A 14,326-nucleotide genomic window follows, 5' to 3' on the forward strand; every position below is an offset into this window, starting at 1 on the left:
TCTGATATTTTCTGTGTAAAGGAAATCTGTTGTTCTCATTTCTGCAGAGCATGCGGGCTGAGCCCTGGGGCAGGCCTGGAGGCAGAACACAACCAGAGGCTCCTAGGCCTCCAGGCCTGCTGGCCCGGGGCTACTAAACTGGAGATTAGCAACATTTCTATGCAATCCCCAGTAAGCACCACTCTCCCTCAAGGCCAAGTCTACTCTTGATTTTCCTTCCAATCTTTAAAAGAAAGTTAAAACGAGTGCATTTTTGCTCCAGTTTTCCTCATCCCATATACATATATGTGCTGAAAGGGACCATGTACGAATGTGTAGTGAATTAACCACAGGATCGTGAATAATTTGAGTTTCAGCTGTATTTAGCATGGATATCTTCCAAGGATAAACATGAGGAATTAGCTTAATTTTTAAAAAATTTTTATTTACTTATTTCTGGCTGTGCTGAATCTTCCTTGCTGTGCGGGCTTTTCTCTAGTTGTGGCGGGTGGAGACTACTCTTCATTGCAGTGTGCAGGCTTCTCACTGCAGTGGCTTCTCTTGTTGTGAAGCATAGGCTCTAGGGCGCACGGGCTTCAATAGTTGCAGCTCGTGTGCTCTAGAGCGCAGGTTCAGTAGTTGTGGCACACGGGCTGAGTTGCTCCGAGGCATGTGAAATCTTCCTGGACCATGGATTGAACCTGTATCCCTTGCACTAGCAGGCAGATGCTTAACCACTGGGCCACCAGGGAAGCCTGGGATTAGCTTAATTATTATGAGGTCCCATTGTATGGTAAAATTTTCTTCTTCTACCTCTCTGAACATCTTCTAAAGCTGAATATATGCTTGCTGGGTGACTAAATCAAAACTGGACATTGAAATAAAAGTCCTTTACAAAATAAGCATCATAACCCTCAGTTAGAATGAAGTTAGGTAAATTACCCCTCTGAGGTACCTGATAACATTTATTCTTCAATCCACTGTCTTTACCCCCCAGGGCCTGACAGGGACACCAGAATAGATAGTGCTTGCTTATGTCCCTTCGCTAATCCGTCTAGACTTGGCATTCACCCTTGCCAGTTTATGGAGAGCTACATGAGAAGTAAAAAGATAGGAAGAAAAATGTCTCAGGGTAGTGATTTACCAAACATGAAAATCTCTGGATTCCTCAGAACACTTAATCCTAACAGCATACCAGATTTATAAAACCAATGTAGAAGCACTCTTAAAATAGAAATGACATTTGTAATACTCTCAACTAAAATTCCAGGCAAGCGTGTCAGCCATAGTCAGCAGTAAATAAGTCTAACACCTGGTCAGAAGACAGGTTTATTCTTTAGAAAGTACTAGACTATATTACAAGCTACTATGTCTAAGAGAACCTAAATACACTTACATTCTAAAAAGTATGTCACCTATATTGCAGCAACACTAGTTTGACGCAACCTGCAGAAAACCTGTAAAAATCACGACCAAGTCTGTTGATCAGGAGGTTAAATCCTGAAGGCGCTTCGGTTCTGAAACTCATTGCAGAGGAAGGACTGTGGGTGGCTCCATGAGAGACACGTGCATGTACCTGAAACAAGACCCATGGCAAGTTCAGCGCGAGCCAAGGACTTTGGTTTCATAAAACCTCACGTAGGCCCCAGAAAACCGTCTGGTAGTTTTAACAGAAAGGAACGAGCTGGCTGACTAGATGTACTCTGGAAAGTGTCAGTTGCTCAGTTGTGTCTGACTCTTTGCGACCTCATGGACTGTAGCCTGCCAGGCTCCTCTGTCCATGGGGTTTTCTAGGCAAGAATACTGGAGTAGGTAGCCATTCCCTTCTCCAGGGGATCTTCCCAACCCAGGGATTGAACCCAGGTCTCCTGCATTGCAGGCAGATTTTTACTGAGCCACCTGCTACTCTACAAGGTGACAGATTATAAATCTAGGCCCTGCCAAACTGATTTTCTCGGTTTGACATGCGACCCTACTTTTCAGCCCAGCACCATATACAATTTGTTCTGTTTTTTAATTCTGAAATTACTATCACTTACTCAAGTTTTAAGTAGTGAGCCTAGATAAGAGAATTTCGGGAACTTACTTTGAAGCCTTGTACTTCTCCCTGATTGCTTGCTGAGGTCGATGGGGTATACTGAGGCACGTTTTATGTAGCTCACTCAGGCAAGGCACAATTTCACTTAATGAATAGCCTGTAAATGTGGCGAGGGTTTCTGGCTAATCAAGACAAAAGAAGAAATTTGTATCAGAGAACTTGAAGATCTTAATATATGATATCAGAAATCTGAAGATAAAACTGTGAACTGAAGGGAATTAATAGGTATACTTAGTAAGTATCCATGTTCATCTCAAAAGAAACCATAATCCTTATTCAGAGCCTTTAGGAACAAGATATTAGGAAGAACAATCAGAGTTCTAAATTTGCTCGTATTGTACAATTATAAATGCCTAATTTAGGGGCAGTTTATTCTCTTATGAGCAGGATTTTTATCGGCCCCTGAAGAGCCTCAACTTACTTGAACACTCTATTTAAATAGAATATGGAAAGATTCTTAGCCAAATGCAGAATAAGAAATAAGAATTTTCGAAAATAAAAGTAGATGCCCTGCTCTCTTAGCACAAAAGTGAGCCTTCAGAACCAAATCTTAGGGGCCCATCTCTAATCCTGCCAGCTATCACGAGCCAAGAAGCAACAATAATTCCCTGTTCCCTTGAAAGCCTCATACAACCTCTGACCATCCTAACTGGACTGAGGTTCTTTTACATGGAGGGGAAGAGTCAACATCCTTTGCCTTGAAGTGGTCAGTGCTTACGCTACAAGGGCACTCCCTACATAAGGGTAGACATTGGGGTTTCCAGGCCAGCTTCCACTGAACGAGTGTGTCACCACCATCTCCTTGACTTCCTGCACCCTCTGCACCCCAGTGAGCTAAGCCACAGAGTCCAAGCCATGAACACTGACTAGCTACACGTTGTAATCCAGGGGTTAGGCAACTAGTTCCCTATAAAACTAACTCTTCCTCCTAACAGGCCCACCAGTTTTAAGCCTTGAGTTACTAAATAGACTTTAGACAGGCCTTGAGGATCATCTTGTTGTTTTTTAATCACTAAGTCTCTTTTGCAACCCCATGGATTGTAGCCTGCCAGGCTCCTCTGTCCATGGCATTTCCCAGGCAATAATACTGGAATGGGTTGCTATTTCCTTCTCCAGGGGACCTTCCCAACCCAGGGATTGAACCCACATTTCCTGTGCTGCAGGATTCTTTATCACTGAGCCTCCTGGGAAGCCTAAGCATCATCTAGAAACAATCAGTTGGAATCTTACCCAGAAGTGCCTGTTCACAGTATAGTTTGCCAGGCAATAAGCAGCTGCAGCTATCAGTGAAGGAAGGTATTTCAAGAACGGGTCAGCTTCAAGGAGACTCAGTTCTGCTACGTACTAAGCACAAGAGAGAAAGTCTCATTGGAATTAGGAATCTGGCTAAGGTTCCAAGTAAACCTAGAAATGTCAAGGGAACAAACTGTCATCTTTGTTCAATGTGTATCTAGTGATAAGCACAGAAATAGATGCTCAAAAGTATTCACTGAGTCAGTAATCACCATGCCTGTCCATAACCAGAATAATATCTATGTTTTAATACATTTAATTACAAGTAAATTTCAATATTGTATAGGCAAGGATCAATATTTGGTCTATCTGTACAGTGTATGTGGTAGGTTACCTATACTAGTAGTGCAAGTTTATGATGGTCAAATAGCATTCCTCTAGCCACTGGAATAGACTGGAGTCTTCAGTGAAAGGCAAAAATATGTCCATATTATAGCTATTAATTTATCGGGTTGGGTAGGGAGGGATAAACTGGGAGATTGGGATGGACATATGCACACTACCATATATAAAATAGATAATTAATAACCTACGGTAGAGCACAGGGAAGTGAAAGTCGCTCTGTCGTGTCTGACTCTTTGTGACCCCATGGACTATACAGTCCATGGAATTCTCCAGGCCAGAATACTGGAGTGCGTAGCCTTTCCCTTCTCCAGGGGATCTTCCCATCCCAGAGATCGAACCCAGGTCACCCGCATTGCAGGCGGATTCTTAAACCAGCTGAGCCACAAGGGAAGCCTAAGAATACTGGAGTGGGTAGCCTATCCCTTCTCCAGCAGATCAGGCAGATTCTTTACCAACTAAGCTGTGAGGGAGCACAGGGAACTAAACTCAATACTCTATAATGACCTACATGGGAATAGAATCTAAAAAAGGGTAGATATACATATGTGTATAACTGACTCACTTTTCTATACAACAGAAACTAATACAGCATTGTAAATGAAGTATATTCCAGTAAAAAATCAATTAAAAATTTATCAGGCAAATGCATGCAGTTCATTGGCTAGAACAGTACCAGGGGGGACTTATCAGATTAAAAGAAACATACTGGGAAATTTAGAGAGATGTTCTTCTTGCTCTTTGCATTGCATATAAATACCAGATATATTATATCATAGTGGATGGGAACCAGGTTTTCCAAATCAATACTACAGTGAATCTAACTAAAGTTCTAGGACTCCAAAATGACCAAATAGTGCTTCTTTACTTAACATGTTAGAATGAGATTAGAGCCAAATCAAACCATGTTTATCTTGTTTCCTTTCTGTAAACCAAAGAGGTACTGCTTGCCTATGGTCTGTATACAACAAGAGAATGGTTTCCAAGCTTACATTTTTTTTCTAAGACCTGTGGGTGATTAGACAACCCACATCTGCCAAACATGATTAATGGAAACATCTCGTAAGCAGAAGTCATATTCTTCAAATTAGTTCTCTTCCAATTGCTAAAAAGCTTTTCTGGACCCAAGGCAAAGAACTGAAAAGGAAGGAAGAACTGAAGGAGGCTACTTTTTTTATCCCGTTGGCACCGAGGTTCTCGGAAGTCACGTGGCCTACCTTGGCCAGGTTCTCAGTCCTGACGCACACTCCTTGCCTCCTCAAGTACTGAAGGAGGAACTGGTTGGTAGTTGGCACTGTCAGATCAAACGCCAGGACCTTCAGGAGCAGGTGTTCCATTCTCAGCAGTTGTCGTTTTGTGTAGGTGTCATCAGTTATGTAGACAAACTCGTCTACCTCGGGTGGATATATTTCTTCATATTTCCTACAAAAGGGAAAGAGTTTGGGAAAGTAAAGCCTGGACCCTCTGACTCTCTTTCTTGTGCTATCCCAACCAGGCTTGTCACGTGGCCCTTGTAGACTTAAATATCACTTATAAATCATGAAATGGTACAGGTGTGAAAAAACACAGAAGCTTGTTTCCATAAACAGCATGAGTATGACAAGGATATGTCATACTTACTGCTATGAGTAGTAAAGAGACAATTTTCAACTAGGGATTTTAGGTTTTGGCGTCTGATAAGCTGAAAGATTCTGAATGACAGACATGCGGGTAAATTCCTCTTAATTCTACAAACTTCATTTCGTGGAAAAGAATTTTATGTTGAACATGATGATAGAAAAAAAAAAAAACAACCTCCTTAGGACTTAGATTTTTTTTTTTAAAGATTGTACTCAGCTTTTTCTATTGAATTAGCAAAAGATGCTATCTATCCGAGAGAAAGATAATGATTTCACTGGTATCAATTCTTTGCTTTTGCTTTTGTTTCTCCTTTCCACAGGGAAATTTTTGCAAAATTATAGTAGTTAATAAGTATAAAGTCTGAGACCAGAAGAATAGAAAGGAAACTACTATTCACCATCTGGTCACTTATTTAAAAGAAGCTTAGCCACAATCCCAGCACTTTTCTACACAAATAAGGCTTCCCTGTTGGCTCAGATGGTAAACAATCTGCTTTCAATGCAGGAGACCCAGATTCGATCCCTGGGTTAGGAAGACCCCCTGGAGAAGGGAATGGCTACCCACTTCAGTGTTCTTGCCTGAGGATCCCGTGGACAGAGGAGCCTGGTGGGCCACAGTACTTGGGGTTGCAAAGAGTTGGACACAACTAACACTTTCACTTTTAGCCACAACCCAGACCTTTTCTACACAAATAGATATTGTTATGAATGACTGATAGTAACAGGAATTAGCTAAAATAGTTTATTCACTGTAACCAAATAAACTGGGTTATTATGAGTCACTTGCTAGAGCCTGGAGAAGGCTTTCATAAACCCAAATTTCTTTAAATAGGGCTTTTACTCACAGTAGAATACAGCCAAAAGACTATACTACAAAATAATTAAACTAGATTCTGAATTTGAGCTGATGGTTGCCTTAGTCATGATACTAAACTTGTCATTGCTGCTGCTGCTGTCCCTTTAGTCGTGTCCGACTCTGTGTGACCCCATAGACGGCAGCCCACCAGGCTCCCCCGTCCCTGGGATTCTCCAGGCAAGAACACTGGAGTGGGTTGCCATTTCCTTCTCCAATGCATGAAAGTGAAAAGTGAAAGTGAAGTCGCTAAGTCGTGTCCGACTCTTAGCGACCCCATGGACTGCAGCCCACCAGGCTCCTCCGTCCATGGGATTTTCCAGGCAAGAGTACTGGAGTGGGGTGCCATTGTCTTCTCCTGAATTTGTCGTTAAGAGGATCTTAAACATCCAAATTGAAGAGTGAACATGTGGTGAGATTCAGTTTCTCAGTAAACACTGTAAAAATAATGATATTTTATCCAAGGAGGCATGAGTCAGTTTTAATTATCAAGCACTATATTTCTCCAATAAATGGGAACAGAAATCAAGTGTTTAGACAGGCTGACATTTCATGTTATTTGAGCTGAAGGACTTACGAAGCCAGGAGAATAGCTGCTGTTCCTACAAGCTGCAGTTTCCCTCTAAGAACAGACATACAGGAAAGAAACCTGTCCAGGAAGTTGACGGCCAGGTAGAGGGTCTCTGCCCGGAGCTTGTATTCTTCTCCGACCTCAACCAGCCAGTCCACCAGAATGGTCCGCATGCTTTCTGTGATGTCTGGCTGTTTCCTCATGTAGTGTGCCTTGGGCCTGTGTCTTATCTGTTTGGGGAGAGAGTTTCTTTGATGTTTAAATACCTGTTATCTTAGAAGGATCACTTCACAGTACATTTGGTATTTTTAAAAAGCTCATGGGCAAAGGTTAGCAGGAAACTCAGTCAAAAGCCAGAGGAATCTGTACATCATGATATGGAACAAGTGTGCAATTCTGACTCTGTGATGCAATTTAGTTAATGAGTAACTTCAAGGAGGGGGGACATGGCAATAATGGTTCTTCCCAAGACTGAAATACTTAATATACAAACCCTTCTGAGACATAGAGACATAGTCCAAGTAACTGCTACTCACCATACCCAACTATTATTTTTCATAAACGTTCTCATGTTTAGATGACACAAGAATGCCATTCGCTAGTGGTCATGGCCAAGAGCACATAACTATCTTAATACAGAGTGCTTGGGGTGCTGGAAATTGAAGGAGAAGTTGGGAAAACTCACTTCAGCTTCTCTAAGGTACTGATGAATTTCCTCAGCATATTCAGTCACATTTATCACATCGGTACCAAAATCTGATGCATCTTCAGACTGGGAGTGGAGAGATGAATCTACCAGCATAGGGGAAACTGCAGGGGGTTCAACATTATCAGGTAAGACATTTCATTTCAAAACTAGTTCCATCCACTAACCCTCTACAGGCAGCTGTGAAAACAGTTACTACTCCTGGGAGTTCTCTTGCTAGTTCTATGCTACTGAACACTGCAGGCGATGACAAAGACAGGGTACTGTCAGCCATGGGTGAGTCCCATTACCTGTGTTAAAATCCAACAGGAAGTGAAGGTCTGACTTGAGTGCACTGGTGTCTACTTCATACGCATCCTCTAAGGCCATCCCCTTTCGCCCTGGGCAGCTATCTCTGGTCCCCCGCTCAGGCTCATCCATGTAGATGTCAAATCCTTGCTTGGCAGGTGCCTGAACCCTGCTGTCGGACAACGCTTTCTTTCCAGCTGGAGGGAAGACATTTTCTGATCCAGAGAAACACCTGAGTGTGGTGAGCCCCTAGAAAAGGATGAATTTTTTGTGTTAGAGGCTTACCCCAGAGCCCGCATAGGTGCTAAGAACCCATGTGACTCAAACCAGCAGGCTGGAAAGATGAGAGGAATCTGAATTTGAAATATCTATGTCTGCAATTGAATTTCAGAACCTGAAGCTTCCAAAGGATTACTTTGCCCTTATCTCTGTCTATATGTGACATCTGGGGAAGGAGCTAACCTAAAATTTGTCATCTTCCTCACGTATTTATCAAAGGAACGCAAAATTATAGAAAAAAAGAAAAACTCCTCCAAAGTGAACTAGGTAGCACATATTGGGGGGCTGGGGGGGGGGTACTGTAAATCAGCTTTTGTGCTTGTAGCATGCCAGGTTTTTATAACAACCCAGCAAGGTTCTTGAAACATAGTTACAGAATCCTCCTTAAAGTCAACTTTTAGTCAACAGGCTCCTGGAAAGTTCCCATTTATACACACTTATTCAGAAACACGATGCTTTTAGAAATGTGTACTATGAGTTAATTCTCTTACAAGCTATGGAACACTATTATATGACATAATGATAAAGAGAAATGAAATTCTAGACATTTTTAAAAGTACAATCAACAGCATTTTCTCAGCAAATTAAATGTGGGGTGGGAGAAAAAGAAGAGTCAAGGATGACAACATTTTGGGGTTAAATAATGAGAAGAATGGATATTCTACTTACTGAAACGAGGAAGACTTTGGGAAGAGCAGGTTGGGGCTGGAGTCAGTGTTTGGTTTCACCTAAGTCTGAGATGCCTACTGCATGATCCCAGTGGAGATGTCAAGTAGATAGCTAACTTGAGCCTGAAACTTAGCTGAGAGTTCCAGACCAGAGATAGAAAAAGGAATCATCAACAGAAAGATGGTATTTGTTGCCAGGAGACTTGAACAGATTGTGAAGGGAGTGAGTGCCAATTCAGATCAAATACTAAGCTCTAGCACACTCTAACTTTCAGAGAGTGGATGAAGAAGAACCAAGATAATGAGGTGTGACCAGTGAGCGAGATGAGAAACCAGAAGAGAGCTATGTTCTCTGGGCTAAGTCAGAAGAAACTACTTTAAGGAAGAGAGAAAGAATGACCAACAATGTCAAACGGTGCCGTTCAGACAGGTAAGGAAAGGATTACGAATTGAGTCATAGAGAGGGACTTCCCAGGTGGTCCAGTGGCTAAGACTCTACACTTCCAATACAGGGGACCTGGATTCAATCCCTGGTCAGGAAACTAGATCCTGCATGCCTCAGCTAAGAGTTTGCATGCTGCAACTGAAGAACCTGCAAGCCACAACTAAGACCCATTGCAGCCAAATAGATAATAATTTTAAAACAAATATTTACAACTTTAAATAAGAATTGAGCCAAAGAGAACAAAAGAAGAAATCGAGACAGAGTATTTGTTCAACAAATACTTGCATGCTACCTTGGCCAGGCATGGTTTTTCTAAACACTGGGAGTACAGCAGAAAACCTGACATCTCAAATCCTCATCCTGATAGAGTTTATAGTAGAAAAATTCTCAAGAAATACTGCTATAAATGGGACAGTTGCTATAAAGAGCTTTGTAGTTGAAAGGTTTTTAAGATTGGGAAAAAAAAATCACAATATATTTGCATTTGGGTTTGACTCAGTAGAGAAGAGAAAACTAGGAAAAGAAAGAAGAGCTGATGGAATGACATCCTTGAAGAGGCAAGAGGGCATCAGGTGTGCCTCACACATGGGGGTGCACCTTGCATAAGAGCAGGAACACATAGGTCACGTAGCAGGAGGAGGGTGGCAGGTATATGACACATGGGGGCATGTGGAAATTCTTACAGTTGCATCTATATTTTTAGGAAAATAGGATATAAAGTTATAAGCTGAGAGGCCGAACGGAGATAGAGGCTTTGGAGGATAAAGAGACAAGGGAAAGTATTAAATAAAAGATTTCTATAAGAAAGTTGTAGAGGAATAGAACCAGGAAATGTAGAGGTAGCACCAAGCAACATAGAGGTTAACTAACAGTTATGAATTTAAAGTGAAACCACTAAACCAGGGCTGACTGACGATTCATGAGAGGTTTTAGACTTTGTGTTTTAATTATTTATTTATTTATTAATTGGAGGATATTTGCTTTCCAATTTGTGTTGGTTTCTGCCATACATCAACATGAATCAGCCACGGGCATACATATGTCCCCTCCCTCCTACCTCCCACCTCATCCCACCCCCCTAGATTGTCACAGAGTACTGAGTTTGAGCTCCCTGCGTCATGCAGTGAATTCCCACCAGCTCTCTGTTTTACATGTGGTAATGTACATGTTCCAATGCTACTCTTTCTATTCATCCCACTCACTCCTTCCCCCACTGTGTTAGACTTCATGTTTAAAGAAGTACACCACGATGCTAAGCAAATTGTTTGTTAAAACCACCTTTACTCCGTTTTTCTCAAAGCTTGAAACAGATTACTTTGGGTAATTTTCTCCCACTAACCAGATGCCACCAAAACACAAATGACTTGTGTCGTTGTGTAGAAGAGGAGTAGGAGTAGTCAGTAGATGAGGAGAAGCTTCTGATCTGGCCTCCATCATGACTTTTATTTGGGTGGGAAGGCTTTCTCAAACCTCTCAAATTTTCTCACCTATAAAATGGAAAGGATACCTGCCCACCTATTCCACTATACTACTGCCAATGTCCTTCTGCTATAGATATACAAGCTTATGAGAAGCTGGTGTAATAATAGACTTGAGGAAGTTTTTTTGTTTTTTAATCTCAAAATTCATTCCTAAGGATCCAAACAAGTGTTGAATTTATTTACCCTCTGTTTACATTCTGTTAAGGGAGGTACCTATGATTAATTAAGCACAAGCAACTGGACATCAGATGGCCCACGATCTTTTGCCCAACTGTCCATGATCCTGGGGAGAAGCCGCCTTTCAAAGCACACATTTGGAACTAATCTAGTATACTGTGATTCAATCTTTATTCTAACACCATCACCAATGAACTTAAAGGTTATCGGAGATGCTTCAGGCACAGCCTAGGTCAATCTGAATACCATTCTGATCTAGAGAAACACCAGTACCACAAGTTATTTTGGAGAAAGAAATCAAAACCCACTCCAGTATTCTTGCCTGGGAAATTCCATGGATAAAGAAGCTTGGAAGGCTACAGTCCATGGGGTTGCAAAGAGTCGGACACAACTTAGCAACTGAACAATAGTTTATTTTGGTGCATTCACAATTTCCTTTTAGCCCAGAACTTAAGTGTTTTCCTGGTGCTCAGAGGGTAAAGTGTCTGCCTGCAATGTGGGAGACCCAGGTTCAATCCCTGGGTCAGGAAGATCCCCTGGAGAAGGAAATGGCCACCCACTCCAGTATTCTTGCCTGGAGAATCCCATGTATGGAGGAGTCTGGTAGGCTACAGTCCACAGGGTCACAAAGAGTTGGACACAACTGAGCGACTTCACTTTCACTTTCGTTTAAGTGACTTTACACATACTTGACTTACACAGTTCCTAATAACAAAGAAAATTATTCAATATTGCTAGCTGAAAAAGGGACCTGACAAAGTGCTCTTTTAAAAAATCAATGCCCCTATAGGCCAGATTCCAGGGCTGAATACTCAAGGGGAGTTTGTGCAGAAAATCTCAAGAGATCCCACTTCCCACCAAGACACGAGGGCCTTCCCAGCTCTTCTCAGGCATTACCTGGCCACAGGTCCTCCTGTACTGCCCATTCTCAGTTAGCACTCCTAGGACTGTTCTTTGTGGCGGATCCTGGCTAAACTGGCCTCTGGTTATCATCTGACAGGCATCAGGACCTCGGGACACTGGAGCCAGCACTACTCCACTCTTGGAGCTGCTGAGATGCATAGCCTCAGTCTCCACAGCTTACTGCTGTCAAGGAAGGAGAAACAGACATGCCGGTTAGTCAGCCTCTTCCACCAAGGATCCAAGGATGCTGAGACTCTGTAGAAGACAGAGCCCTGTGACACATGATCTTCCTTGCAGTTATTAGGGTTGAAAGGGCCTGAGCCACAGTGCAAGTGATCAAAGCCACTTTGAATCAAAACGGTGATTTGAATCTCTCCAGCCTTTCTTCCAATACCTGGCTGATGGCTGGCAAGGGAATATGACAAACCTCCAAGCCAAGACACTAACCCCCACATTAGTGGGGCGTCCAAACCTACAAGCCCGTGTCTTTCCTAGCTGTGATGCTTATCCATCACTCCACCACCCCATTCCCTGCAAACCAGTGACCCAGGATACATCACTGTTGGAAAGTACGTCCCCTTCTCAAGTGACAAGCAGAATGCTCTTCTGCGGCCTTTCTCCCACAAGACAAAAGGCCCCAAAATCTGCTTGGAACCCACAGCGGACCTCGCTCTTCTCAGTCTTATCTCTTTACACATAAGTCTCGAACAATTAGCAAATGCACACGAGGACGGGAATAAGGGTCCGCTGAAGGGGGCGGGGCGGGGGCGGGGCGGGGCGGAAGGGGACGGAGGTGTTAATAGATTCTAGCCGGGGCGCCGGGCTCCCAGCGTCTGCGGCCCAGCTCAGAGCTAATTACTTTCAACTCCCCCCGCCCCCCGCCGGCCCCCGCGTCTGTTGAATCGGCCAATCAGCGCAGCTCCCGGGCGTCGCGGGGGCCGTTTCCATGCCAACCGCAGGGGGGCGTGCGCGCTCCGCGGCCGCATCTCTATGGCGACCTCCTCACCCGACAAGCTCCGGGAGGACGCACCGCGACCCCTGGGCGTTCAGGGCCGGGTGGGGCCAACTGGCGGCGGGCCTGGGCCCCCTCCTAAGCGACCCTGCCTGGGCGTGCCCGGGCGGGCGGCCGCCCTCGGCGCCCACGCCCCCCCCTGTGGCAGGTGTCTGTAAAGGAGGAAGAAGGCCCGCCCCGCGATGGCCGGGGTTTGGAAGGGACTGTTTTTACTTGAACCGGTCCCCCCAACAGCCGCTAACTCCTCCCGCTAACGTCTTTTCCGCGGCCCGCTCCTGAGAACCTTGGCCCGGGAGGGCGACGCGGGCCCTCGGGGCTGCTGAGGCCGCGGCGCCTTGACCGCGCCAGGCAGACAGCGCGGCTCACTCCCCTTTCCCCCGATCACACACCTAAGCCTGCTCCCAGAGAGAGGCCCAGTGGCAGCGAGCGAGCCTCTGGTTGGAGTCGCGGCCTCCTAGTCCGTGGTGGCGGCGTGTCTTCGGTCATTTTGGGTCCTTGCGTACCGGAGGCCATGCCTGGCCGACCTGGGTTCGGGTGCATGTAACCCGGCTGGGCGGGAGAGGAGACCCGGGGTTTTAGGGTCGCACGTGGTGCTCTCAGTCCCCAGGAAAGAGACCTTCCTCGACGGTTCCGGCAGCCCCAGCGTGAAACTGGCCCAGGAAGAGGAAGGAACGCGAGTGGCAGCGATGGGGTCTGGGACGTTGAGGGGCAATAGCGGGGAGGCTGGGAACTAGGGACTGGGCAGGTGGCCTGGCCACGTGGGAAGAGAATCCTTAGATCCGGGCGGGGTCCGGGGTTCACGGCAAGGTAAGGTGAAAGCAGGGGGCCTAATTTGACAGTAAGAGGTGAGGGTAGGGAGAAGCGGCCTTGGCTACGCAGGAAGGGAAGAGGGGTCCTTGGAAACTAGGGAGCCCTGGAACTTGCAGAGGTAACTAGCGAGCCAGGTATAAGAATCTATATCTTTATTATTTTTTGAAGATGTTCTTGTGCATACACACACACGTTATATATATGTTACTGTTTTTGTCTGCTTTTAATTTTTAAATTCCCACCCCTAAGTTCCCATCCATAAAACAGATTATGGAAACCATTCAAATGGTCGTTTTAAGAACTGGTTAGTTATTGCCTTCTTCCTTGTTTTGAATAAAAATAATTGCTAATCTTACACCTCTCCCAATTTTTTCTTAAATATTCTTTATTAATGGGTTCACCCAGTGATCTGTGTATACATTAATGGGAAAATTGAAGTATTCTACAGGAAGTGAGGATGAAAGCGATTGAGTCAGGTGTTAATTCAGGTGTTAAGATGCAGTTAGGAGGCATCTTGCAAATCAGTCCTGGATGCCCAAGGAAAGTAGAAATGGATTTTAATGTGAAACTAACTTATATATGTTTATTACCCACTTTCATTCATTGATGAATGATGAATGAAGCAGTGATCCCTTTGCATCCTGGAATTCCTATGCCTTCGGATATGAAAGCAACACAGGAGCTCTGATAACAACTTAAATTGTGGCAACACATGTAGGTAGGCCCCAAATGCTTGGTTTTGTAAGGTGCTGCTATCTGGTGAGGAAAAGAGCCTTTCTGCCCCCTTCTCATCTGGTGCTGC

At 44.3% G+C, this 14,326-nt stretch overlaps 1 protein-coding gene across 1 annotated transcript; it reads right to left on the bottom strand.

Moving 5' to 3' along the window:
* Positions 1-1,273: 1,273 nt before the first annotated feature.
* CCNA1 (cyclin A1) lies at positions 1,274-12,373 on the bottom strand. The gene is made up of 9 exons (XM_043477991.1): positions 12,263-12,373; positions 11,697-11,882; positions 7,752-7,998; positions 7,441-7,565; positions 6,762-6,985; positions 4,930-5,134; positions 3,308-3,421; positions 2,066-2,199; positions 1,274-1,555 (listed from the first exon to the last, which is right to left on the bottom strand). Exons 2-9 carry the CDS (start codon positions 11,859-11,861, stop codon positions 1,504-1,506), a joined length of 1,266 nt encoding a protein of 421 aa, XP_043333926.1. The 5' UTR covers positions 11,862-11,882; positions 12,263-12,373; the 3' UTR covers positions 1,274-1,503.
* Between the last annotated feature and the right edge of the window lie 1,953 nt (positions 12,374-14,326).

The sequence above is a fragment of the Cervus canadensis genome, chromosome 9 (assembly GCF_019320065.1).
Source record: "Cervus canadensis isolate Bull #8, Minnesota chromosome 9, ASM1932006v1, whole genome shotgun sequence".
Lineage (NCBI taxonomy): Eukaryota > Metazoa > Chordata > Mammalia > Artiodactyla > Cervidae > Cervus > Cervus canadensis.

Bases quoted from the DNA above. Each gene is read 5' to 3' on its own strand.
- CCNA1 (XM_043477991.1), bottom strand. From the start codon at position 11,861: ATGCATCTCAGCAGCTCCAAGAGTGGAGTAGTGCTGGCTCCAGTGTCC. The intron at 6,986-7,440 runs GTGAGTTTTCCC...CTCCCCAAACAG, and splicing joins AGTACCTTAGAGAAGCTGAA to ATAAGACACAGGCCCAAGGC. The intron at 2,200-3,307 runs GTAAGATTCCAA...TGTCTTGATTAG, and splicing joins CTGTGAACAGGCACTTCTGG to CCAGAAACCCTCGCCACATT.